The sequence below is a fragment of the Panthera pardus genome, unplaced genomic scaffold, assembly GCF_024362965.1.
Source record: "Panthera pardus isolate Hobbes unplaced genomic scaffold, ASM2436296v1 HiC_scaffold_11, whole genome shotgun sequence".
Taxonomy (NCBI): domain Eukaryota; kingdom Metazoa; phylum Chordata; class Mammalia; order Carnivora; family Felidae; genus Panthera; species Panthera pardus.
Genome location: NW_026526666.1, coordinates 104,976,361 through 105,002,620, shown reverse-complemented (window position 1 = coordinate 105,002,620; position 26,260 = coordinate 104,976,361). Strand labels below are relative to the sequence as shown.

The window sequence follows — 26,260 nt, the reverse complement described above, 5'->3', positions numbered from 1 at the left end:
GCAGGGAGGAGGCCGCTCATGTCCTCCTTCCCCAGACCCTGGAAGGGGTAACAGCCCCAGAGTCTAGAGAGCATCATGGCCCAGAAGATTTTAATCACCTTCTGAGCTGAGCTAGATGGCCAGAGTGAGCTGGGGTGCCCCAAGAAGAAGGCTGGGCCTTCCTAACCTTGGAGCCTGCTGGCCACCTCCAGGGCAGGGGAAAAGGAGGCCTGAGCTGCACTGGGGGTGGGGGATGGAGGTGGGGGGAAGAACTGCAGGTGAGAGTGCTTCGCAGGCCTCGGCACCAACTTTGCAAGGAGGCTCCAGGCGTGGGGAAAGGGGGTCCTGGGATGCTGAGGTCTGAGGGTGACCTTGTGTCCTCTTTGGCCAGTGGCACCAGACAGGTCAGGTCCATGGGCTGGAGCCGCCTCGGCTGGGTTATAGAATAGCTCCCGGCTCTGGGCTCCAGGTGCCCTCCTTCCCCTCCGGGTGACCCCCTACCCTGGGACTGAAGTGGGCTAGGAGCCTGCTAGGGGCTGCGGCAAGGCCCCAGTCCCCCATGGGGACCACCCATCATGATCCCAGAGCCTGGCAGCCAGGCCAGGGACCCCCCCCCCCCCGGCCCCGGCAGTTCTCCACCCAGCCCGTGGGGACAGAGAGAGTGTGGGGTGGGGGCGACAGGCCCTGGGACGGACTGCAGGCAAGGGGACCCGGCCGCCGGTGAGCTCCCCGCGGCGCCAAGAGGGGCAACACTCACCTGTGGCCGGAAACAGCAGAGGCTGCCTTCAGTGAGAAACAGAGCAGGGAAGAGAGTGCCTTCTCAGCCTGGGGCAGCAAGCGGGGCTCGAGACGGGGCACCCCGAAGCCCGGGGAGCTCCGTGGGCGTTGGAATTCAGACAGGGAGGCAGCTGTGGGCCGCGGGGGCGCAGAGGCCCAGCTCATCCCCGCCTCTGCCCCTGCCAAGCCCTGCTCCGTTGAGCTCGCCCGCCTGGGGTGGCACGGGCCACCGGAGGGCCTCTGCTAGGACCCCAGGGTCTCGGTGTTAGCTGTTCCACGGCGGCGAGTTCACTTCTCTTCCGTGAGGCTCGGAACGCAGGTCTCGGCGGAGGCGCCCCCGGCCTCGCTGCGCAACAAATGGGGAGCGGCTGGGCGAGAGCCCACCCGCCGCAGCGGAGACCCGCATCCGAGGCTCGGCCTCTGCCCTGCTCGGGCGGACTCTGGGACCGCTCCCGGTCCTGCAGCCTGGCAGAGCTCCCGCCCGAGGAAGGGCCGGGGTCAGCGCCTCCTTCCCCCCCACCCCACCCCCCCACCCCCATTTCATTCTCGAATCCCAGATACCCTCGAATGAGGAGTTCTCACTGTCCCCACCGGGCCCCTGGCCCGGACATCCCGCCCGACCCTCCGCGTCGGAGGGCCGCCCGGCCGGCCGCTCCCTGCCACCTGCTCCGCCGGCCTTTCCCGCCCGCGACGCACCTGGGCCGCGAGAGGCCCCTTCCCCGAAGGTGGCCCGGCCCGGGGTGGGGGGCGGGGGTCGCGCCGCCGGGTACTCACCTGGGGCCGGCGGGGGCGGGAGTGCGCGGGCGCGCCCCTAGGGCGGCGAGGTCCGGGGCGCCCCGGGGTTCGGACGGCTGCCCCCGCGCTGCGTCCCCGGTGACCGGCGCGCTGCTCTCGGCGGTTCCGCGCGGACCGAGGGCGGCGGGTCCGAGTTTCAGCCGCCCGCCCGCCCGCCGGGGCTGCGGCGGAGCGCGGAGCGGGCGGCGCCGCCGCTGTTGTTTTCGAGCCGCGAAGCCCGGAGCGGCGGCGCTGGGGTGGGGGGCGGAGGGGAGGGGCGGGAGCCGGGCAGGCCCGAGGGGGGCGCGGGGCCCGGAGGGGGCTTCGGAGGAGCCGGGTTCGGCGCGCGGGGCCCGGACACCCCCTCGGGCGACGGCGGGCCGGGCCGGGGGGCCGCGGGGACAGGAGCGGGCTGGGGCGGCGGCGAACGCGAGGCTCTTTAATCGGTAATAAAATGCAACAAAACGAAGCAACCCAGCCAGACCCGCGTCCGAACTCGCGGCGCGCGCGGCCCCCGTTCTAGGAAGTGGCGGCGCGGACGCGGCCCGGGCCGGGGCGGGAGCAGCCGCGCGACGCGGCGCAGGGGAAGGGTGGGGGGGGGGGGGGAGTAGTCACCTCGCCTCCGGGGCCACCTGGGTCCTTTTAAAGTGTCCGGGGTGCGGGCCCCGGGCGGGAGCGCCGTGCACAGAATGTTTTCTTAAAGGGCCAGTTCCGAGCTGCGCCGAAAAGGGAGGGGGGGGGAGAGGGGGCGGGGGGGGGGGAGAGATAAGTGAGTTGAAGACCGGGAAGGCCGAGGAGAGCCCCCCAATCCCGCGCCGAGGCGGCGGCGGCGACGGCGGCGCGACGATGAGGATGATGAATACATTGCAAAGTTTTTTTGGCCCCGGCGAGGGGTGTCAGATTGAGTGCTCTGTGCGCATGTGCGAAGGTGTCCAAACTGACAATGCTGCGGAGATGAAGATAGTGTGTAGCCGCTTCTGGACTCGAGGAGGAGGAGAGAGATTCCGCGAGCCGGCACCATGCGATCCAAGGCGAGGGCGAGGAAGCTGGCCAAAAGTAAGTCTCCCGCGCTCGGCCGCGCCGCGCCGCCGGGTCCGGGCCGCGGGGCCGGGGCGCCCGGGCCAGGGGTGCGCGTCGGGGCGCGGCCGGCGCGCCCTGGGCTCCCGGCCCTCCGATCGGCCGCGCGGCCCCGGGGGCTGCTCCGCCTCCCGCGCTCCGGGGCGGCCGGGCTCGGCGCAGAGGCTCGGGGCGCCCGGGCCGCGCGCTCCCCGAAGGCGCCGGCCCCCTCCTCGCGAACCCCCTCCCCCCCCCCACCCCCAGTGTCAGGCGCTCGGGCCCGGGAACCCGAGGCGCGCGGTGGGGGCCGGGGAGGGGGGCGGAGGGGGAGGGCTGGGGGTGGAGGGGAGCGAAAAGCGAAAGTTAGCGAAAAGTTGACGAAAGGGTAGAGCAACTTTTTCCTCCTCGCTCGCTCTCTCCCTCTCTCTCTCGGAGTGGCTCTCAGTCCTGGTCAAATCATATTCCGGGCTTTTGAAATAGTGGGCGCTAGAGCACCGCCTTTGGCGTCCGCCAGCTGGGCGCAGAGGAGGGAGACCCCGAGCCGGGGAGGGGGCGGAGGAGGGGGCGCGGGGCCGGCGTCCACCCCGCTTCGCGGGCGCAGGGGCAGGGGTGGCGGCGGCGGGACAGCCTCGGCCACTTGGGGAGCAAAATGGAGACTCTTTCCTGGGCTTGGAGCTGCGGTCGGGAAGTTTATTCCCGACTGGTGCCCCCGCGCGGGGGGCGGGCGCTCCTCCGTGGCCCGGGCAGCCCCGGCGCGGGTGCCTCCGGCAGGAGGGTCCCCACCCGGCCGCCTTCCGATCCGCTGCTGCCGCCGCCCTCGGCCCCGCTCGGCCCCGCTCGGCCACCCGCCCCCCACCCCCTCCCCTCTCCCCAGCCCCCCTGCCCCTGGTCGCCCGGCACAGCCTCGAGGCCCGGCGGGGACACGGCTGCCCCCGGCGACGCTGCCCGGTCCCCGGTCTTACTTTCTCTTTCGCTCCGTCTCGGGCCGAGCCCCAGGCTCCGCGCGCCCAGCCCGCCGCCGGCCGGGTCCTCGCCGCCGGCCCGGTGCGCCCGGCCGCCCGCCCCGCCGCGCCCCCCGCGCTCCGGCCGCCGGCACCTTCGGCCCAGAGGCCCGCGGGCCCGGGATCGCGGCCCCGGGCGGAGGGCAGGTGGGAGCGGCGGCGCGGCGGGGCGGGCGAGCGCGGCTCCCGAAGCCCGGCCGAGGCCCGGCTGCAGCGAAGCGGCGAGCGCCGCGCGGAGAGGACACGGCGCCGCCTGCTCCCGCCGCCCCCTCCGCCGCCGGCCGCCCGCCCACCCGCGGCAGGGGCGCCCGGCCCGCTCCCCCTCGGGATCCCCGCCCGACCACCAGGTCGTCCAGCGCGCTGCTCTCTGGCCTGACCCGGGCCGACCCGGCCCAGGCCGAGCCTCACCGCGCGGCGGCTGAGCCCCTGAGCACGAGCCTTGGTGGGCCAGAAACTGCCCACACTTTTCGAGAGAAGTTCTGCTCCGTCGACTGGGGCGGCCCGGCTCCCCAGGACTGCGCCCCGGCGGCCCGGCCGGAGGCCAGGCACCCGCCGCCCGCCAGGGGGAAAAGCAGCTCCCTGCTTCTGCCGGGCGCCCCTGGAGTCCCCCCGGGGCTGTGCGGGGCTCCTCCTCGAGACTCCCCTTTCCAGCCCGTCTCCCCTGCCCCACGCTCAGAGCCTGGGCCTCCTCCACCTCCTGTGATCTCTGGCCCCTCTTGGTGCGAACAAGGCCCCAGTGTTTCCTGGCTGGTGCTCCAGGGATGTGCCTGCACTACCTGTGGGCCCGTGGGCCGTGGGGTGTGGGTGTTCCCGTGCTGGTTGGGGTCTGTGCGGGAGCGCAGCGGGCTTTCTCAGAGTCTCGCCCCTGGGCTGCGAGCTGCCCCCTCGGGCTCTCGAAGGGGCCGAAGCTTTGAGCGAGAAAGTGGAAAGCGCGGTGCTCTCCCTGGGCCTTCGCCGCAAGCGAGAGGCCGGCTCAGTGCCCCCAGAGCAGCCCCGGGAACAGCCAGCGTCCCACGCCCCTGCGGGCCACCCGTCTGGCCTCCAGCCCTTCTGTCAGGTGGGGAAGCCTGCGCTGCCCGCTCCCCTCAGGACCCAGAACGGGTTCCTGGCAGCGTCCCGCGGCGTCCCTAGCCCTGAGGCCAGGGAACCAGACCCCAGGGTAGGGCAGAGCCCAGGTTCCCCCTTCCTGGGAGTCCTTCGTGAGGAAGAGCCCAGCACAGCGCGTGGCTCAGGCCCAGACCCAGCTGGAGCCCACACTGGGGCAGGAACTGGAAACCCCTCTCGGCCCTCCTCAGGAAGGCGGCCGAGGCAGGCACAGGGCCACGGCTGCCTGCCTGACACAGGGCCCTGGATCCGCTGAGGAATTTCATTTCACTGGACAATATTTTAAGCAGATGTGGACGTCCCTGGGGACCTGACTCCATTACCTGAATGTGAGGCAGCAGGGCAGCCCCAGGGCGGCCGACAGAATCCGCGCCGCCCCCCCCCCCCACCTTCAGGCCACCTCCCGGCCAGGGTCGGGGGGCTGGGGGAGGAACGAGGGGTCACGGTCATAAGGCCAGCGTGCAGGGCTGGGCTGTGCCTGAGGCCACGTGGAAGGACAGCCTGGTCAGCGAGCGTCAGTCCCTGAGTCGGAGCGCGGGGGCTGCCTTAGAGGGTGCGTCGGGGGCCGTGATTTCGTTTGTGTTTCCCGGGACCCCGCTCCAGGGGGCTCCCCTGCTGGGGCTGCTGGTAGCACCTTTACTGAGTTATGGTAGCACCTTTGGGGCCCACGCCGGGGGCTCCGAATGGAGCTTTCCAAGGGCAGAGGCCACTGACGCGCTCACCGTCTCCTCGATGTGAGCCCAGACAGCTGCGGGCAGAGTGGGGACCGGGGGTGGGGGGGGGGCGGTCCACCAGAGTGCCCTCTCGCTGGCCAGGGCACCGCTGGCCTGCGGGGAATCGCAGGCGTCCCTGCCCTACGTTTAAAAATGAAATGCCTAACAAAAGCTTTGTGTTTCTGCCCCTGTTGGGAGCCAGGTGAACAGGTGGGGGTCGACCCAGCCAAGGTGCCCCCCTCCTGACCTCCTGCTAGCACAGCTGGGGGACCCCGTGCAGGGGAAGAAGCGTCCCCAGAGACTGTCCGGCCGCCGCGGCCCCCATTAGAGCGGCGCCTGAGACCTGATCCCCACGGGCGCGATAGACTCCTAGACCCCACGTATTCCGGGCCCGGGGTTAGTGTCCCCCGGGCGCCCGCTGCCTAGCCCCTGGGGCCGACCTGGGGGGCCCGCTGCCTCTGCCCGACGCCCAACTTGGCGCGTCTCGTCTGTGAGTTCCAGCGCCGTGCGCGTGAGGAAGGTGTGTGTGCGACACAGGGTGAGGGGAGCGCGGCTGGAGGCTGAGCCCCTTGTCCCCAGCCACAGCGGCCAGGCTCCCGCCCCGCTGGGCCCTGCCCTCCCCCCCGCCTGCCCGCCAGGGGAGGTCTGCCCCTTCCACCAGTGCTCTCTCCCCGGAGCCAGGACAGCGGCCTCCTGTCTGGACGCCTGCAAGGGCAGCAGTGCTGGGAAATGTCCGGCCGGAGTGCAGCTTGTCGCCCCGCTTCGGGCGAAAACGCGGAGGCTGCCGTGGAGGGGCGGGGTGCAGGGCTGGCGGCCAAGGCCAGGTGCCCCGCGGCAGTGCGCGCACCGGGTGCCTTCGGGCTCCGGCTTCCACACTGGCCCTGCGGGTGTGCCAGGGCGCCCAGGCCTGTGGGGGGAGGGGGTGGGCGGAGGCCAAGTGCTGTGCGTTGAGTGACCCCCGAGCGGGCTCCCAGGGGAAGGGCACTGCATGTGCCCTGAGGTCCCCACCAGGCCGCCCTGCAACCTCCTGGTCGGCTGCAGGTCTGGAGCAGGTGCGGGCTGGGCCTCCAACCCTCAGGCCCCATGGCCCCGAGCGCCCTGAGCTCCCCTTCTGGGCACAGCTCGGAGCTGGGGAGCTGGTCCCGAGGCCCGGTGCTGGCGGTGGGGCCAGCCAGAGGCTCCCCCCACCGGGCCCCCAGGGGGAGGCCACCAGCTCGCAGGGCGGCTGTGGGCTCTATTAGCCCCCTGTTTTATTCAATTAGGAGGCAATTAGGGATCCTTGGGGGGCTGGGGCTGGTAATTAAGGTGATGTATAATTAGAGTTTCAACAAAAATTATCCAGGATTAAAAATCTTTTGAATAATTTCGTTTAAAAATTTCAAATGGCGTTAGAGACAATTTATCAGGTTTTGAATCAAACCCGTGTAACAAGTCTTGGACGCCACAGCTCGAGCAGCGGGCTCGGGAGGACAAGGGACAGCCTGGGCGCTGTCCCCCTGCGGGAAGGAAACTTGGCGAAGGGACAGGAGACCCGGGCCTTGCCGCGCGGTACGGCGGCGGTCACAGGCGCGAGGGCTGCAGACTAGTGCGGGCTGGCCCGGCCGCGGGGCCTTGGGGACCCCAGGCCGAGCGGATGGTTGCCGAAATCCCCTGTCCTCCGCGCTCACAAAGTCCCGGCAAACTACCGAGCGGGGCGAACGGCGCTGCCGTCTACACAGCGCAGCCGGCTTCCTGGCGGCAGCAGCGGCCGGGGCGCGCCTCGCCCCAGCCCAGCTCGCGGGAGCAGCGCCCTCCTCCTCCAGGGCCGAGGTCGGGCCCGAGGGTCCCCACCTCTCAGTTTCCTGGATGGAGGAGGGCGGGCTCTGCGCCTGAACTCCCTGAGTCTTGACCCTGACCCCGACGCTGTGGGGGGCAGACCCGCGTCCCCGTCGAGGTGGCTTTGCGGATCTGGGCACGCAGAGTCTCAGAGAGCACTTCAAGCGGGTGTCTGTCGGGCCGTGTGGGGAGGGGGGAGATGCTGAGATGCGTAAGCGCAGGGTGGAGGTCTGGCTTTGCGGATCCGTCAACCCTGCCTTCCCGGGATGCTTCCTCCAGCTCCGCCCAGGGTGGCCCATTGGTCCCCACCCCCCCCTCCTCGGGCATTCGCCCCAGCACCTGCCCCGGGAGGCCCAGAAGGACCTGCGGCCTGAGCCGATGCCCCGGTCCCTGCCGCAGCCGCAGCCTCCAGACACAGGGGAGGGTCCAGGATCCCTGAAAGGCGCTCTTGGTCCGCTTACTGGGCGTGACCCCACTTCCTCTCACTGACCCGGGGAGGAGGGATTTCGGCCTCGTGGGCACCACTTTTCGTGGTAAAAACTCCCAAACACAGAGAGGTCAACTAGCCCATTCAAAGGCACACAGCAAGTTAGGGATGAAATTGAATGCCACTTAGGCAAAGCTCCCCAAGCTTTCTTGTTTCACACCCCCTCCCCGCCCCCTTCCTTAGGGTCCTGCAGGCTGCACTTGATTCCACAGGATTTTTTTTTTTTTTTTAACTGTCTCAAGGTTTAAGCCTTCTCCCAAGGCCGGTGCTCAGCCTATAACAGGTCTGGTCTTCAACGGCAAATACGACATCGGTGTCCTTCCCGCTTGTGAATGCAGCTGGCTGGCTGTGTCGTCAGCCTCCTCCAGGCCCGGTTCTCTTTGCCCGGGTCTGGACTCTTCCCTAGGCTGCGCAGGACGCTCGCCCTGGGCTTTTCCGGCCCCCGGGGCCCGGAGTCCTCTCCCCAGGGCAGGTGCAGAATAGAAGTGCCGACACCCTCTAGGTGCCGCCTTCCGCCGAGGCAGAGGCCGGAGGTGTGGGGGCTGCCTGCTCACCCTCCCGCTGCCACCCCAAATCTGGAGGGACATAATCACTGCCCCTCCCCCAAGGCAATCAGGGAGAGGTGGAGCCCGCTGCTGTGTGGACCTCAGCCACTGGGCGGGAGGAACTGGGAGCTGTAGCTGGAGGTCCAGCCCGGAATCGGCCGCTGCTGCTTCAGCCTGGGCGCCTCACGGGCTACCCCCTGGGCCATGGTACCCATTCCGGGCCGGCCGGTGCTCCGAAGCTTTTGTGGGCCCCCCGCGCGACGAGGGAGGCCTCTTCCTGCCCTACCACTCTCTGTGTTGGGTTTTCTGCCATCACATCCTTGGCTGGCCCGCCTGGCCGGCCTCTCCCAAGACTCCGGAACAGTGCCCTGGAGCTCCGAGAGAGCGGTGCCTCGGCTCCGAGATACATATTTGTTTAATAGTTAACATTCTGTGCAAAAGAGGAGGGAAGTCAGATTCTGGTGAAGGGTTTGCTTATTTTATATCCACTATAACTATTTCTGTCCATGAAAATTGGCTTAATTATATCAATGGAATGTTTCTTTTTCAATTCTGTATGCAATTAAGTCCATCTTGCTGGCTGCAATTTATTTTAATAAAAAAATAAACCAGTGGTGTGTACAGTTCCTCGTCCCCTGGGGACAAATGCGATTGGAGTGTTTAATTTCATTAACTACAATGCGGCCTACTGGAAAAATGTATAAAATCAGCTTTATACAGCTTAAACACTGGCATTTGAAACAAATCATTATTGCATTAGCTGTCACACTGGTAATTCTAGAATCTAAGGAAAAAAATATATTATGGCTGTTTTTATAACCCTTTGCAAAGGCACTGTTAAAATAATTTATAATCATTTTAGAACATGGCTGGGTCCTGGTGAATATTTTCTCTCCTCCGTAGAAGGCCCTGCATCATCCCTGTCCGTTTTGCTTACCGACGCCTGGGCCCTTTCCAACCCCAAATACTCATCCTTCAGGGTGGAGACGGTGGGGCCCGTCCTTAAACAAGCCTGGTGATGTGGGGTCTCGCCTCTCCTTCCGTGCTGGTCCGACCCCGGTGTTGACGTGGACCGTCACGCGTAGCGAGACCCCTCTGAAATCCGTCCGGGGCCAGAGGGGACCCCGAGGCTGGCGCCGCAGACCTTCCCGCCCCCCCCCCCCGACCCCCCGTGGGCGGACGGACCCAGAAACACACCTGGCTTCAGGGTTTTACAGGCGTGGGAGCGAACCCTTCCCCCAGGGACGGCGGTGTTCCCGCTCAAGCCTGGGGAAGCCAGGAGCAGCTTCCGTTGTGCTCCCCTGTGAACCCCCGCGCGGGAAAGAGGATCGGTGACCCTCACACACGTGCTTTCTGAGCCCGAGGTGAGGCTTCCCTGCACAATTCACCAGGCCCCTGCTGCTTCTCGGGCCGGGGGTGCGCCCCCAGAGCATGGGCTGTGTGTGGGGTCGGCAGTGTCCGCGGGCGTCCGTGCCCAGCCCGAGCTGACCCCGCAGGTGGCATGGCAGGTGATGGGGGGGGGGGGGGACGGACCTGGGCACAGGGTGGTGGGGAACAGGGCTCCTCGGTGGCTCCTGGCTCTCAGGTGAGCTTCGAGGTGGGCTTTTCCCAGCGTGGAGGTGGGGAGGGAAGGAGGCGGGCTCAGCCTCGCCTTGGGCTCCTTCCAGAGGGCCTTCCTCCCCAGGCCCAGGCAGTGCCCCGGGGGCATGTGAGGGGTGCCCAGGCCTTCCAAGTGGATTCTCGGGGAATTCCTGGAGACGTCCTTGGGCTTTTCTGGCCACATGGAGGGCTAACCCCTGGCCCTACTCCTTGGCCTCCTGACTCACCTGGATGGGTTTACTTTGGACACATTTCTGTTTTCTAATGGATTCCGGTGTGGGTGATGGGAGGACATTGACAGGGACACAGGCACGGCGTCCTTAGGTCTGGAGCCCCCTCCTGCTCCTCAGGGATGTGGCCCCTGGGGCTGGGTGGGGCGCGCCGCAGCCAGGTGTCCCCAGATCCCAATTCTGGGGACCAGTCCCGCTGACGTGACCTCCGCCTACCCAGCGTGTGCCCTCAGGCCGTTCTCTTTCCATTCGAGGTGCTACCTGGTCGAGAAGTGAATGGCTTTGTCTACTTTCCTACTTGAAAAAGAATAACAAAGCCGAATGCTTCCTGCAAATATCAAGCCGCGGACCTGGACGCTGCACTTGAGGCCGCCGTGGGGCAGGCCTGGCCCCAGAGACCTGGCTTCATACCTTGGGTGCCCCACTCCCGATCCCCACGCCCTGCCCTTGCTGCCAGCGTGGCTCCCGACCTTGCTGCGCCCTATCCTCCCCCTTTACTGTCTCCGCCTGAGCCGAGGCAGGGGTGCGGGGCCTGCCTGCTCACCCTCCAGCCCCCACAAATACCTGTGTGCACCTGCGTCTTACTTATCCCCCAGCCTCGAGCTGCGTGGAAGGTTCTGGAAGGGTCCAGCATGGGGTTTGGAGGGGGGAGGATCCTGGAGCCAGGCAGGGAGTGAGGCAGAATTCATAGTCCGTTCAGACCGGCAGTCAGAGCTTGGGTTTCGTCCCCCGCGTCTGCCTGGGGAGACGCTTTGTTGGTCCCCAGGCTCCCGAGCCTTCCCGAGGGTCACCCGGGGGGCCCACGGCGGGGGGAGCGGTGGGGGGCGTGCAGGCCTGCACACGTGTGTGCCAGTCAGGCCGAGGGTGCAAAGCCCTAGCACCCAGAGGTCTGCTCTGCGCCAGCAAAGGTCTGCTTTGGTTCTTGCGCACGGCTCGGCCATGAAATAAAACACACGGACGAGATCCTCAGCTTGTCTTTATTCTCAAACTGGGAAGCTCGGGTGCCGGGGTCTCATCTGGCCCCTCTGACCTGCAGCCTGCACCGAGGGCAGCCACCCCCTCCCGCTGCCTTCCCAAACCTTTCCTATCCTCACGCAGTCTCTGGGTTCCAACAGCTGCTGACATCTGCCAGCTCTCCTCTCGTTAGAGCCCCCCACCCTCCCCCGCCCCGCTCCTGCAGGAGCTCAGGGTCCTCTGTGCGTTTCGGGGGCTCGGTTCCATCTGTCTGTTCCTTCCTGCCCTGGAGCGGAACACGCTGTCCTTGGGCCTACCGCGTGCAGGGCTCTGAGTGCCACACGGTTCACCACGCTCTGGGCAGCGTGACGAGTCTGGGGGCTCACGGGTCGCTGCCCCAGGGTCTGGGCTCTCGGGTCCAGGCTGTTGGGGCCGGGGGGAAGCCAGATCAGACCAACAGGCTGCCCCCAGCCTCAGCGCGTCCGGAGGCAAACCCTCTCGGGCGTCCCTGGCCTGGCGTCCACGCGGGAGCCGACTAGTGACTCTATTTCAGATTAAAAAGGCCAGAAGGAGGGGACACGAGGGAGAGATGCCCGGAGAGGAGCTTTGCTCGTCTGCCTTTGCTTCTGTGTGTCTCTGTTTTAAATTCAGTGGCTCTCTTGGAACGCGTGGGGCTTCTCTGGCACCCACGGCGGGCAGGGCACCTCCAACACTCGGGCGCGGAGAGGAGGTGCCTGGGTGGACGCGTGATGAATGGGGACTTGCTACGGCTGAGAACCCTTTCCTGTGACACAGTTTGATCCCCGTATCTAAATTGAGAAGCTGGCGGTCGATATCACACCGAAATATGGATTTACAGAGCAGACTGCCATTGCCCCTTCTGGCTGCGTCTCCGAGGGAAAGGGGCACGCATTTAAAGGCGCTCAGACATTTGTATCTGCTCAATGGGCTGTAACAGCCTCATCGGGGAGGCCCGGCCACATCGGTCCATAAAGCATTTAAACAAAGACTGGAAATTACGCTCACCGGAGGAGCCCAAACGGTGAACACAGGGGAGCCCTGCCCGCCGCGGGCAAGCGCAGGGCGCCGACCCTCGTGCGTGCCCCACGCCTCCCCCCTCCCGGCCGCAGGGCCCTCAGACGGCGCTCCTGGTCAGGTCAGGTCAGGTGCAGGTGCAGACTCAGGCCATTTCCCCAGACTTCACGTTGTTACCAGGCGGCCCGTTCTCTCCCTCGGTCCCGGGAGAGCCATACGCTTAGGTCTTTGCTGCGCTGCAAACCAGCATCTCTGGCCTGTGCTGACCTGGCCAGCGTTTCTAGCCGGCGGGTTCGCAAGTGGCTGTCGGTCACCCCTGCTGGCCCGGCCCCGAGATGCTGCTGTCGTCAGGGTTAAATCCCGAGCGGTCCCGGGCCCTGTTTCGGGGGCGTCCGTCCGTCAGCTCGGAGGAGGGCACCATGCTGCCGGAAGGCCCCCGGGGTCCCTTTCGGATGGGAGTTTATGGGCTGCTTTAGGCTGTAGCGACCAGCACGGGGTGCGGCGCGCGTGTCCACGGCTGGGCCCCCTTCCTGGAGACGGCCGCCCGTGTATGCCAAGATGCTTCCCTGGGGGGACCTGGCTGTCCTTGCAAAGCCCTCCCAGCTCTTATCCCTGGGAAAGTCAGTGCATTCTTGAACCGCCTGAAAACCGGGGGGCGTTTCTGTCGGCCGGAGCCGCGGCTGGCGGCGGGAGACGCGGCCCCCGGCACAGCCCCTTCATCTGGTCTGTGTGCGGAGATGGCCCCGGAGCGCGCAGACATTTCTACCGAGCAGGTGCTCCGTGCGTGTGCGCCTGTGTCCGAGCGTGGGTCTCATGCCTGAGCGAGACTCACCCTCAGGCTGTTCTTTCTGTTTTGTCAGTGATGTTGTCCTGTCCCTGCCCACTTGTGCTGTGCACGGAGGCTCCCCCCCGCCCCCCCCCCCCACGCTGCTCAGTTCTCCGCCGTGTCTGGAACCGTGGCTGTGGAGGCCGGGCCCAGCGCCGTCCGCAGCTGGCCGTTGTGGGAGAAGGGAAGGGAACGGAGAAGTTCAAAGGTGGAGCGCAGGCAATCTGGGGGCACTTCCCCGCACGTTTACAACCCCTCGGAAGAAACAAAGAGGAGCAGGAGGTGTTTGGATAATCCCGGGCCCTGGCGCTCACATTTGGAAAAATTAGGGCCTCTCGAAAAATCACAGAATTGTGCCGCAGTGTCAGGTTCCGAGATAATGATGTGTCTGTGTGCGAAAATATTCAATTGCAATAACACTCCCGTGAGTGCCTCTCTGAATGGCGCATTCAGTTCCCGGCCCGGGCCGAGCGTGAAGCCAGTGACTGACAAAATACAAATGGTGTCATAAAACGTGGGGGGCTCCAGCCGGACTCTGCCTTCCGATCGGTCCTCCGCCTCGGCCCATCCAGCCATCCCTTTCTTTAATGAAACAGCCCAACGAGGTGGCTGATTATTTATTTATCACGTTAGCAGGAGGAAAGCTGTCAGAGACAGATCGATTTTTTCCCTGGAAGTGATTTGACGGTACTTTGGAAATAAGACCCGCTAAGCTAGGCCGCGTGCTGTCCTCAGAGCTCCGAAGTCCAGTCGGCGGCTCTGCGGACGGTCCGTGCTCTGAAACACGGGTCAGCAGCCCGAGCGGGCGGCGAGCCTCGGCGGGGCCAGCCCTCCTTCCGACGGGGTGGACGGATCAGGGATTTCTGTTCCGAGGAGCGTGGTCGACGTCTTCTTCCGGGCCAGCGAAATCTGGGCAGCAACGAGCCAGTCGGGGACAAGGGGGGACTCTTCGTGTCTCCACCGGGCCTGTGGGGACGCGGCATCTCTGACAACAGCCGGCGAGGTGGGGGGGCTCCCGTCTGGACGCGGGGAGCCCTCAGCCGTGTTCAAGGAGCTGGTGCGTGTGCGTGTGTATGTGTGTGTGTGCGCGCGTCCTGGGGAACGGGACGGTGCGGTTCGGTGCCGGCACACTCGCGGGGGGAACAAAAGCACTACCCGGGGCCGTTGGAAAGAAGTCCTCAGAAACCCCGGGGGTAGAGAGACGGCCCAGGAGGGGCTCTCGTTTCTCGGCTGGGAGTCCGAACCACAAAGCAAAGGGGCCCCGGAGTCTTAACTTTCTCTCCATCGAAGGTGTTAATCTTACCTTCCAAAGGTTAGATAAAGCCGCTCAAAGCTGTTTGTTATTGAATCTCCTCTGCTAATTACAGTGGCGGCCTTGGTCCGAGGCCCGTCTGGGCCGCACCGCGTGGCCCCCGCGGCTGGCAGCCTGGAGAGGGGTCATTCTTCGCTGCAACCCAAGAGCTCCCTCACGGGGGTTTTAGGTTGCCCCCTGATGCTGACATTGTGCCCGCGTTCGAAGGGGAGGGGCCGTGGCCACGAGGGTGAGAAGCCCGTTGCCCCGGCCGGGTCCTAGGTGCCCCTCGGGAGCCGCTCCTCGACCCCCAGACTCCGCCTGGCACCGTGAGGGAGAGGGCTGGGCGGGGAGGGGTGCAGCCCGACCTCTCTGACAAAGAACCCCGACTCCTCATTCGCCAGGCCCTGGAATAATCCTCGGCCTCGCCTGCAGTGTCCGTGGCTGGCCGGGGGGGAGGGGGGGCAGGGGGCATGCGGGGAAGTGACCCACAGACAACTTGGCGAGGCCCGCAGTGGCGGGACACCGGGACCTCCTGGGGGGACCCGCACCCGCCTTGCTGGCCCCCACCACAGGGCGCATGGGAGGGGCACCGCCGGGGCCAGGAAGGCCACCCAGGGGCCACGATGCCTTCTCCCGTCGAAGCCCGGGACGCTCACCGAATTTGTGAAAGCAAAACCAAGCCGACCCCCCCCTCCCCGCCCCCCTGCCCACCTGCCCGGCCCAGAGGCAGAGGCCTTCAGCAGGCAGGGCTGGGGCGATGGGGCCACGGCGCCCCAGGAGCGGTGGTGGATGCTCCCGTGAGCGACACCACCGGGCGCCTCGGACCTGAGGGCCGCCTGCTCCCGGTCTTGGCGTTCGCTTCCCAAATCCCAAATGGCATGAGTGGCTCCGTCATGTCAGCTGACCTTGGGCAAAGCAGAGGAACTTGATGGGCCGCCTGCTAGCAGAGTGCTGCTGCCTGGTGCCTGGGTCGGAGGGCTGGCCCCAGGGTCCCTGCGGCCCCGGCAGAGGGAAAGCGGTCAGGGTGGTCTCAGGGAGTGCTGCGGGGGTGATGTCCTGCCCCTCGCATGCCCCCTGTCTGTCCAGCAAGGGCCCCTCCAGGTCAGCCTGACCCTCCATCTGGGGTCTCCCTTGGCCGAGGCGGAGGGAGACAGGACACCTGCTGATAAGTCAGACCCCTGAGGGCGACTGGGCCACAACGTGCTGGGCTCCAAGGACAGTCCCCTCAGGAGGACATGGCCAAGGGTGAGTTTAGTTTTAGAGAAGCTGAGCAGGGGGCCCCCGGGAAGCATCCTGCACCCTTATCGGGGCTGGACTGGGGGACACACCCTGGTCACAATCACGGCACCCTTGCACCCGCAGGTCAGCTCCTGGGTCCTGACCCATCCCGTCTCTGCGGGGTCCGGACAGAGCACGGGCCGAGGGCGGTGCCACGTGCCCTCTATCCCCGACGTGTCCAGCCCGCCTTGCAGGGCCGGGGAATTTCTCCAGGACCCAGTGAGGCAGACGTGGGGGTCCCGGGCCGCCTCTGTCCCTTCCGAGCCACGAGAAGGGCCGGACTCGCTGGGAGGATGACATTCCTGGTGCGCATTCAGTGGGGGTGAGCCCCACGCCTCTCCCCTCCTCTCGGGGCAGGATGCTCACCTGAGTGGCTCAGACGGGACCCGGGGCAAGAGGCAGAAGGCTGCGATGGTGTATGGGGGGGACCCGTGAACGTGGCATTATCATTGCTATGATGTCTTTGTCGGCGGCTGTTTGGGGTTTCTGGAACTTTCTTGCACCTGCCTGAGGGCAGATGTGTGGGAATGTGCGGGGCGTAGGAGCCTCCGGACATGGCCTACGGATTAGAAAGCTCATCTGAAATGATGTTGTGGTGAGTGGAGAGTGAGGGAAGCGGGCAGAGGGCTCTGGTCCTGGGTGGACGCACCTGGCCCGAGGAGCTGTGCCCACCGTCCGCGAGCCGCTGACTGTCCGGGCTGCCTCGGGCAGCTGTGCTCAGTGGGACCCCCGCAGGTGTCTTCACTGGATTTGGGGACCCCCGTCCCCCAAGTTCCCAGGAGGAGAGGAGTCAGGGACCGTGGGGAGCCACGCTGCCAGGGTCCGACAGGACACTGCCGGGGAAGGGGCGAGGGTCTGTCGTGAGCCCTGACTTTGGGGGTCTTTTGCTTAGCTTTCTGCCAGAGGACTTTGGGGCGCCGAGTGGCAGGTCCCAAACCTCAAAGGAGGGCAGCCGCTTCTCTCTCCCTGTCATCCACCTGACGTTCTGCTTTGGAGCGTCTTTGCACATCCAGAGGGACGAACTTAGGACTTGCTCAGGGGACCACAGGATAACGGGGCTTTCCTGTAATCAGTTTGTGTGTGCACTGACACACACGTGAGTGCACACGTGTGTGCAGGAACACAGACACACACATGCATGCAGAAATACGCACACGCACACACACTTGTGCAGGAACACACACACGCACACTTTTTGGGTGTGCATGTAGATATCCGAGCAGAGCACGTTTTGGGTGAGTGAAGGGGCCCTCCTGCAGGTCAGGAGGAGAGGGAGGCTGGTACAGCCTAGAGTCCAAGCACTAGTCCGTGGGACCCTGCAGGACAAAGGGTGTTGGCATCTTCTGGGCCAGGGGACAGGCCCTTCCCTCCTCCCTCGTCAGGGACGGCGGCCCTCGAGGGCCCTGGGGGTGTCGGGGGCCTTTGCCTCTAGGGTGGGACAGGCGGTGGCCTCCAAAAGCACCAGGGGACGGGCTGGATCTGGTATCATGCAGACACAGGAGCAGGGGCACAGGGTCCCCTCTGGCCCTTTCAAAGGGACATTCGATCTGAACCCTGGGGCCCAGTAAGGAGATTCCCGCGAACCAGTGCTGACGAAGTCAAAGCTCTCAGCATTGGAGAAAGCGTGGGGACTCTGGCATGAGGCCCTTTGTGGGATTATCTGCCCCCCTGGGAGGCGTGGAATGTCGGGGTGAGAGGCCACGGTGATATAGAGCTCCCGCAGGCCACCGATAAAGCGGGATGCTTTCTGTGGCCGCTCCGTCGCCGAAATTTGAGGTGCGGGCCCAGAGTGGAGGCCGCTGGCCCGGGACATTTGAGCCAGGGAGGCACCGTCCGCTCTGCCTTTGCTCTTGAGAATTTGAGTCCCGGCTGCGTCTGCCGTTGCCGATACCCAGGGCTCCTGCCCGCTTAGGAAACACGAAGTCTGGAGAGACCTGGGCGGCGTCTTGCTTCCCAGACCGGGCTGCTTGGGGGCGTCCCGTGGGCTTCCGCTGCCGTGGGGAGGCCAGGCGGGGAGGCTGGCAGTTCTTGGGTGCCCGTCTGCGAGCCGCAGGCGGGAAGTGCCAGGTGTATCCACGCACGCCGGGCGCGGCTGCTGGCCAGGCTTTGGCGCGCTTGGGGTTTGCTTCCACGGGGCATCCGGGCCACCTTTCCTGCCCCCCTCAGTCCCCAGTTCGCTCCTGTCCTTGTCCGTGGACAGGAGCGCGTCTCGCTGTTCTGGGGGCTGGTGCCCGGGACCCGCCACTGGCCCTGTCCAAGAGCAGGCAGAATGTGAGCACAAACCGAGCACGTGCGGGCAGCACCGTGGCCTGGAAGAGACGAGGACACGAACGGGCCGTGCACCGTCTTGGCGGGCCCTGTTCTTCTCGAACTGCGGTGACGGGGTTCTCTGCCTCATGGGGTCCGAATCGTCCTGCAGCCCAAGGACGAAGCTTCACCTGGCTGCCCAGCAGAGTCTGGGAGGACTATGGATGGGTCAGGTCCAACTCCCTGGACGTGGCTCTAAACTGCGGTGGGAGGGGGGAGGAGGGGGGAGGAGGGAAGAGCCGCCCCGGGGCAAGAGCTGGACGTTCCGCCCAGGGAAGTGCGTCCGTCCTGACCCTACGTCCAAGGGTGCCGTCTGTGCTCACAGGCTGGCTGCCGGGCCAGCAGTCCAGGCTCCGGGTTCAGGCAGACGCCCGAGGAACCCCGCCCCCCCGCCCCCAGCCTGTGCGACCGGCTGCCCCTGCCTTTCCCAGTTCAGTGTCCACTGAGACACGGGGGATCCTGGAGGGTTGTGGTTGAATCAAGAACGGGCTGGCTTGTGCGCCCACACCAACTGTCCTCCTGGAGCCGTGGAAGGGGCCCTGGCCGGTCGTCTGCGGGAGCCTGGGGCGGCCTGCCCGGTTCACAGAGCCGGCAGGAAGCCCTCGGTCGGGACGTCCCCCCTAGGTTTTCGGGGGCTCCAGGGGCGCCTGCCTGCCCCAAGCTTCTTGAGTCCCAGGAGCATGTCCGGTCCTGAGACTTGCAGTCCATACACGCGGGCTGACTGCCGGGTCAGCTGCTCTGGGGCCCTGCGGCTGTCGGCACCCGACCACAAACCTGCTGGCCCCGAAGCCTCCTATGCGTTCAGGGCGCCCCGGAAGGCCGCGGTGGCCTGGCACGACTGTGCGGTCGCCTCCCGCCGGGTGCCTTTCTGCTTCTGCACCCCGGACCCCTTCCTTCCGGGGAGGAAGGTAGGCCGGGAAGTGGAGCTGTGCTCAGGGCGCACGGGTGCACGAGGAAGTCTCGGTGACCGGGCAGCGTCCGTCCGCGTGCAGGGTCTCCGGCCGGGGCGGGCGGCCTGGACTCCGGCGTCGTGGGTTCCGACGCCCTGGCTCGGCGGCCTCCGGCCTGGGGTTGGTCACCCTGCACTTCCTGTCCCGTGTGAGGGCTCCGGCTCTCCCCCTCGGGCCGAGGCCCGCTCCGGCCAGACGAGTCCGCGGGCCCCGGGCCCCGCACACCCTCGGCACAGAAACGTCTGGAGCCAGAGCCTGGCCTGCGTTTCCTCCCGCCGGGCCCCTGCCCGACCTGCTTGCCCCGGGGCGGGCTCCCGTCTGGACCCCGGTCCTGTTTGGGAGCAGAAGGCACCCCGGACGGCGGTACCAACCAGGGCCGGCAGAGCAGACCCTCCCCTGGGGGGGCCGCCCCCACCTGAGACCCCGAGGGTGGGGCTTTTACCAAGTGCCTCCCCTCTGGAGACTTCCTTTCCGAGCTAAGGAAAGATTCCTGGCTTCGTCTGGCGGTGCTTGCCCTATTTATTTATTTATTTATTTTTCTGGAGTATGCTGTTAATTAGGCAAAAGATGTGCAGAAGTGAGGCCGCGCCTGGAGTTTTCTGCGAAAACTGAGAACCCCTCCTCGGAATTTCCAGTAGTGACGCAATTAAGTGAAGGAATTTGGCAATTTGAAACATGGTACCATCCGCCTCCCATGAAAGTTTAAAAACAAAACAAAACAAAAAAAAGGAAAGGGAAAAACCGAAATCTGAGTGACAGTGGCTGTCAGCCCAGGGCCACGTGCTCGCAGGGGGACGCGGAGCCCACGCTGGGGGTTCTGCGCGCCCGGCCCGGCCTTTGGAGGTGAAGGGTGAGGTGAGGCTCACTTCTGAAAGGGGGCCTGGCGGGTGTCTGCAGGGTGGAGGGGAGCGGGTCCCTGCCCAGGCATCCCATCTGGAGGCCCCGCGGTGGCCCCGTTCCCCAGGGTTACGCCGCGGGGCCCGCCCGCCCGGGAACCACTTTCCACATTGGGGTCAGGTCAAGGGTCCTTCCCTGTGCTCGGCAAGCGACGTGACCCCAAATGAGGAAATGCACATTTCTTGGGTTCGTGGGAGGGAGTTTTTTTTAGCTCATCAGAGATTTAAACCAACTTTGATTTTTTTTCCCCCAAACGAATTCTTAGCCAAGAATGCCCACTGCGTGCCGTCCCCTCGGCCGCCGCCAAGCCCACATTTCCCGACTGTCAGCCCAGAGAGGCCCTCACAGCAGCCCCGGCAGCTTCCAAAACGCGTTTCTCGACCGTGCGCGCTGCCCACGGGTTTGGTCTTTCCTTTAAAGAAAAACCCAACAACCTTGAGATGCCTTTGGACGAGTCTCTGGTTGTTGACAAATCAATTTTCCGGGGAGGGAGGCGCGTTTGTGTTAGCGGCACCGGGGCCCGGCCTCCCGCTTGTGCTTGAGCAAAGATTGCACCCAGGTTCCCGGAGCCGCGTCCCCTCCCCTCCCCCGCGGCGCCCCTGCTCTTTGGCCTTCGCGCTACATTCTTCTTGCTCTCCTCATTTCGCTTCGTAATGTTGTTCCTGTCACCTTCTAAAGCCAGCCAGCAGCGCGGTGGGGATTTATGAGCCCTCAACGTACGGCGGGATCGTCTCTCTTCTATCTTCTCGGTGCTGCCCCGGCTGTTTGACCTCGGCCGCCGTCGGTGCGAGGTGTGCGTGCAGGGCCTCTGTGCGGCCAAGAAGTCCCCCAGTGGGAGAAGGGCAGGCCGGGCGCTGCGGGATAGGGGCCCCGAGGCACTCAGCACCATCCAGAAAGCAGTCACAGCCCCGCCAAACGGCCTTCTCCCCACGTGTGCTCTGGTGTGCTTGAAGAAGTCCACTCCGCTGGGGTGGGAGCCGGTGGGGACGTGACACGCGCATCCAGACCGCCCGCCGCCCCTCACGCCCCACCCTTCCTGGGGGTGCTTTTGCTGCGGGCGACAGTGGACACAGGCAGCCTAGCCTGTAGGAAATGCAGCACCCCGCTGCCGGTTCCCGAGTCTCTGGGCAGGCTGCTGGGCCTGCTGACCTTGAGGGGAGCACTCATGGGGAGGTCATGGCTGCCCCATTCACCCCCCACCCCACCCCAAATCGTGTCCTGCCTTTCTCCATCGGCATGGGATCGACTTCTAGTTCAGAACCCACTCCCACTCTGGAGGGACTAGGGACCCCCTCCCCACGTGTGCTCAGAAGGGCTGCCTGGCACTCGGCCACGTGTCCCCCATCCGTCCTCCCCCGGGTGATGCACTCTGTAGACGTGGCCCTGCCACGCGTGGACAGAGGTGGGTGGATGTGGCACCGTCACCCCTGCCTGGAGACGATGCGTGTCGGACCCTAAGCTGGTCACACGCCAGCGGCCACACAGCGGTACCGGCCGAGAGGTGCGGGGCCCCGGCCTCCCGCGTCCAGCCCTGCGTCCCTGCGGCCGAGGGTGCCTCTGCCTGGGCCTGTGTTCCCCGCAGAGCTGGCCAGAGAGGAGCCCATTCACCTACTTGGAGCTCAAGGGGGTCTGTGAGCTCATTCAAGGCGGCAGGAGGGGACGGGAGGGCTCTGAGCCCAGCAGCCTGCCCTGTTCCTGCACAGGAAAAATAAAACGTCCCCAGGCCATAAAACGCACATTGTTCAATCAGCCTTTTATAGGACAGAGTTTACTCATCGAAACAGAAGCGCCCCTGCCAGGCACGGGGCCAAACACGGCTTTCTCGGGGAGCACAGCTCCCCAAGTGGCTCGTTCCCGCACAGCCACGCGGCACAGAAAATTCAAGGGAGCCGTGTGTGCGGGGCTTGCGGAGCCCCCTTCTTGGCGTCTCCCCCAGGCCCAGCCCCAGGCTGGGACGTTGATCCCGGGGCCCCAGCCGGCTCCCCGCAGGCGTTTTGATTTGGTGAAATGGGCCCACGGCACATGTCGACCTCGCCACGCCCGCGCACGGGTGACCACTGTCCTCCGAAGCCGCTTCATTCATTTGTCCATTCGCTCACTCATTTGTTCAGTGCCCATAACGGTCAGGGTGCCCCCTCGGGCCTGTCCTGCCTCCTCGGTGCTCACGGTCTGTGTGGGCAAGTGCTCTATGAACGCAGCCGCGTGAAGCCCGGATTCAGGGATGTGCGGGGGGCCCCCCGCGTGCAGCGGGCAGTTAGGAGCCCAGACGTGTGCCAGCCCGGCCTGGGCTCAAACCCCATCTCCGCCACCCACCAGCTGCCCTCCGCTCTCCCGCTCGGGTCCCGCGAGTCCCACCTGCCGGGCCCCTGGGGGACCGAGAGTGTGGACGAGCTCCCTGGCATCTGGCGGGCAGCCCAGAGGTGTCACCGCACGAAGGGGACCCGGGGATCCAGACTGCCTGGGGGGGGCCGGACAGGGTGGGGTGACCCCAGGAGCCACCTGCCTGCCCCAACTGCAGTCCAGCCGGGAGACACCGCCGTGCACCCGCCTTGTCCGGTCAGAGGACTGTGCCTGTGGCTCAACAGGGCTTCGCGGGGCCCCTCTGTGCCTGTCCCCGTGCCTGGGGCGGTGCCCGTTTCCCCTGGGGTGGCCCAGGTAACGGTGGAGGCATGTCAGCAGTCAAGTGGCCATTTTTGCCCAAAGACGCTGGGCCAGGCCCCGTACCCCTTCCAGGCAGGTGTCCCCCTCTGGAGGCCGGCCGCGTGTGCGTCCCTGTCAGTGGGCTTCTCACACCCATGACCCTCATTCGGCCTCCGGCGGCCCCTGGCTTGGGGGGCCCGGGAGACGGTTTGGCCACTGCCTGCTCCCGCGACACTAGTGGTGACCTCCCACTGCACCCCAGTGCTTTCCCACCTTTGACCTCTGGCTGAGGCACCCCGATTTCAGATTGGGAGCGTCTTTTCCTGGAGAGCAAGCAGCCCATCTGATTCAGCTTTCCCGAAGCAGGGGCGATGTCCCTGCTGGACTCGGGGGCCACCAGACAGACTGGACTCCGAGGGCCACAGGGCGTCTTGGCGGTGCTCTCTGGTGAGCCTCGAGGACCAGAAAGGCAACGTCAAGGCTCCCGAGATGTCCAGAAGCGGGGCTCCCTGGGCAGGCCGCCGTCCACACCCGCACCGGGCCGCCCCGTTGGCGCACGGGGACCCAGGAGCCGAGCAGGGTCCGGCTTGTGCAGGAGGGTCTCGGCTCTCCCCTGAAGCCCGCACCGCAGTCTTGCGCTTGGGGTGCGGGATGGGGGCCTCCTCTTCCAAAGCCCAGGCGCCAAGAGGAAGCTCGGGGAGCGAAGAGAGACAGCCATTGTGACAAGGTGAGAACCCTTGAGCCCAGGGCGCAGGACGTTCGCGCCAGGCAGGCCCTCCTGTACCTGAGCTGTGCGTGCGGGGACCCCGAGGCCCAGGGAGGACGGGGGAAGCAGAGGTGGCCCATGGACGCTGCCGGGGGCCGACTCTCCCATGACCGTGCAACCGAACTCCCAGCTTCTGTCTCCCCGGCTCTTCCTCCTGGCTCTCTCCTCAAGGAGCCGGAGAGGTCAGACTTCTCGGAAACGCTCGGACCCCCGTGGGGGTTGCCGAGGCAGATGGGGTTAGGACTGAGGTCACTGGTCCCCCAGCTCACACATCTGCCAGCCCCCGGGGCGACGTCCCCCGCAGGCATTCCAGCCGACAGCATGGAGCGAGCTGCCCCTGCTGGGGGTGGGGTGGGGGGCGTGAGGGCCCCCCCCAGAGTCAACCCCGTGGCAGAGGGGCCGCATGCTCCCCGGGGCTGCAGCCGCCAGGAACGGAGGGGCCCCTTCCTGCGTGTTGCACATCCTAAACCTTCTTCATCTTGCGCGCCGGCACCCTGCGTGCCCCCGAGGTGGCCACCAGCACTGCAGGGTCACGGATCGGGTCCAGGGAGAGGGCTTTGTAGTCACGGGCCCAGGGACGGTCCAGGCAGGTGTGGATGGGCGTGCCGGCAGAGTCCCTTTTCAGGCCATGAAAACTGTGCCATTTAGTTACAGAAAGCCCTATGCTCACCACCTATGGTCAGGGACTGGGAAGTGGAAAGTCAGGGCCGGTCGGGGGCTTTTGCGGATGGTTCTGGACGAGTGCTGTGCTGGCGCCCCCCCGGCCGTGGGGCCCTCCTCCCTCTGGCCGGTGGTCCCCGCCTGAGCTCGGTGCCACGAGGTGGGTGCCCAGGTGCCCGTGGACCTGCCGGCTGCTCCAGGGCTGGGGCCCGGCCTGGGGGTGCCGCCTCTGCTTGTCTCGAGGGCCCATGACATCTCAAGACAAAACTTAAAATCCGGGGAAGATAGGAAGGGGCTACAGCTGCCATGGGCACCTTGAAGCAGGTGGTGAGAACGGGGCAGCAGCCCGCCAGGTCTGGCCGCGTGGGTCTCTTCACATGTATGGAGGGATGTCCCCGCCTCTGGAAACCGTTGCCCAGCTCTGTGATCAAGAAGCAACAGTGAGCCGGGGCTGGTGACCTCGATGGTCCCTTCCCTGAGTCCACTGTGGTTCCTCATTCTCCCCAGCCGAAACGTCCCAGGACTGAGGCTGGCCCGATGTCACCGGCAGGGCCCAGGCCAGTCCGCTGTCGTGGGCCGACAGCTTCATACGCCTGTCAAATTGTGGGTAAATGTTGACCCCCGCCTGAGCCACAGCCTAGGGACAGCCAGTACCGATGGGCTCCAAAGGGCAAGGAAGGACCGGGAACATTTGGGGGGTGGGCTGGGTGATGGGGTCAGGCCCGTGCACCCCCGACATGCCTAAACAGAGAGTGGGTGGCACAAGGAAAGAGTCCTGGTAAATTCCCCTGAGTGCTGAGAATTTTTTGAAGTCACCACGGCACTTGGACTTCTGTGATTCTGTGGTCAGGCTGCTGTGTTCCAGGAAGTGCCAAACAGAAGTGGTGGCTGTGTCCAGTCACCTTGGTCTGGGGAAAGCAGTGGTCGCAGTCAATGTGGTCTGTGACCACCGGTGACCTAGAAACCAATGCCGGAGTGCTCGGGGCGGGGGCCGGGCGGGGGAGGACTCACCACGCCGGGGCTCGGGGCGGGGGGATGGGACAGCGGGCCCCCAGGCCCCCAGCCTGCCTGTCCTCTCTCATGGCTTCTAAGCATCTCCAGGGAGGAGGTGGGATTCTCAGAACAGAGGGACACACACGTCACGTCGATGGTGCCCCCCCCCCCCCCCCCCCCGCGGGATCAGAACCTGGTCAGAGGGCAGTTTGGGCAAAAGGGAGCAGCCCTGGCTGGGACGGCAGGGCTTGCGGGCTCCGTGGAGGTTCAGTGCCTGGCTGGGGACCCTGCAGAGAGCGGCTGTCACTTCCACTGGGCTCTGGGGAGCAGTGACCGGCAGGTGACTTTCACGCTGGTGACCAAGAGAGCGTGGCACTTATTGGTGTGAGCAGATTCGTTTAGTGGAGATCACGGGCATCCCCTGAATGTGGGCTTTGCTCTCAGAAGGAGGGCTGTGCCTTTGGGACACAGCCAGCTGGTGGCCGTCCTGCTGAAGTGAACAGAGACCTGGTGGGAGCTTCCCCGTTTCCCGCAGCCGGGCCCTGGGGGTCCTGCCCTGCTGGTGTCACTGGGTGAGGCGCCTGACCCCTGGGAGAGCCCCGAGGGCCGGGAAGGGGACAGGGGCCGAGTGTGCGCCCCGGGGCGGGGGGCTTCCTTCCCAGTCTTCCCTCCAGTGGGTGGTGTTGTGGAGCCCCAGGGGCCTGGCAGCCTGGGGCACTGACCTGTTTTATGGCAGCATGGGGAATTTCCGGTCTCCAGCGAGAAAAGCCCGGGCGGGCGTGAGGCTGGGGGCTGGAGCCACGGGGACCCTCTGCTGCCCCAGGGCTCCTTCAGTGTCCCCACCTGGTGCCTGTGGCCAGCTTGCAGCTCTGCCGACCCCTCCAGTGGGGGCAGTGATGCCCCAGGCTCGTCCTTCCTGGCTGCTGGCCCGGGTGCTGGTGGACATTTGGGGGCCGAGGAGAAGCCCCCAGCGGGGCTGGCGTGGCCTGGAGCGCCCACGGCCCCTGAGGAAGGTGGGTCCTCGCAGAAGAGGCCTGGGCTCATCCTCTGGGTTTGGGAAGAAGGCAGAATAAGCTGGGTGGATTTATAGCAGTTTGGGGTGTGGCGATGTGTGCAGCTGAGGCTCAGACCAGCCTCTGTGCCTCAGTTTCCCCATCATTAACGTTGGAGGTGCATGCGTGTGGGCACGGCTCCCCCTGTTGTGCAGGGGGTCGGGGCAGTGGGGGAGAAGGAGAGAGGCAGGAGGACCCCAGAGCCTGGGGAACATCGAAACTGGTTCCAGAAAAGGGATTGAGGCCAGGCAGCGAGCCGCAGGAGGTGAGGGCTGGGCTCTGGTCCTGCCTGGGGCCTCCCTGGGTGCGGCCTCGGCGTTGGAAACGGGCCGGAGGGTTGGTGCAAATGGCCCCCATGGCCCCCTCTGCTGCTGACGACCAAGGTTCCGGGTCAGCAGCTGGATTTTGGACAAAGCCTGGGCTCGGCCTCCTTGTCCAGACAGCTACTGGGGACCGTGTGCCCATTCGAGACTCGGCCGGCCCTGCAGGGTATGTGGACAGCCGTGGGCTGGGGCCGGGAGACCAGGG

General features: G+C 65.9%; 1 protein-coding gene across 5 annotated transcripts in view; it reads left to right on the top strand.

Annotated features, from left to right (window-relative positions):
• The first annotated feature begins 2,294 nt into the window (after nucleotides 1–2,294).
• The window catches only part of PRDM16 (PR/SET domain 16), a 315,500-nt gene continuing 291,534 nt past the window's right edge, over nucleotides 2,295–26,260 (top strand). For all 5 annotated transcript variants that reach the window (XM_019461170.2, XM_019461167.2, XM_053899070.1 and 2 more), the window contains exon 1: nucleotides 2,295–2,586. In XM_019461170.2, the coding sequence (XP_019316715.2) occupies nucleotides 2,550–2,586 (37 nt within the window). In that variant the 5' untranslated portion in view covers nucleotides 2,295–2,549. The remainder of the gene's footprint in view (nucleotides 2,587–26,260) is intronic.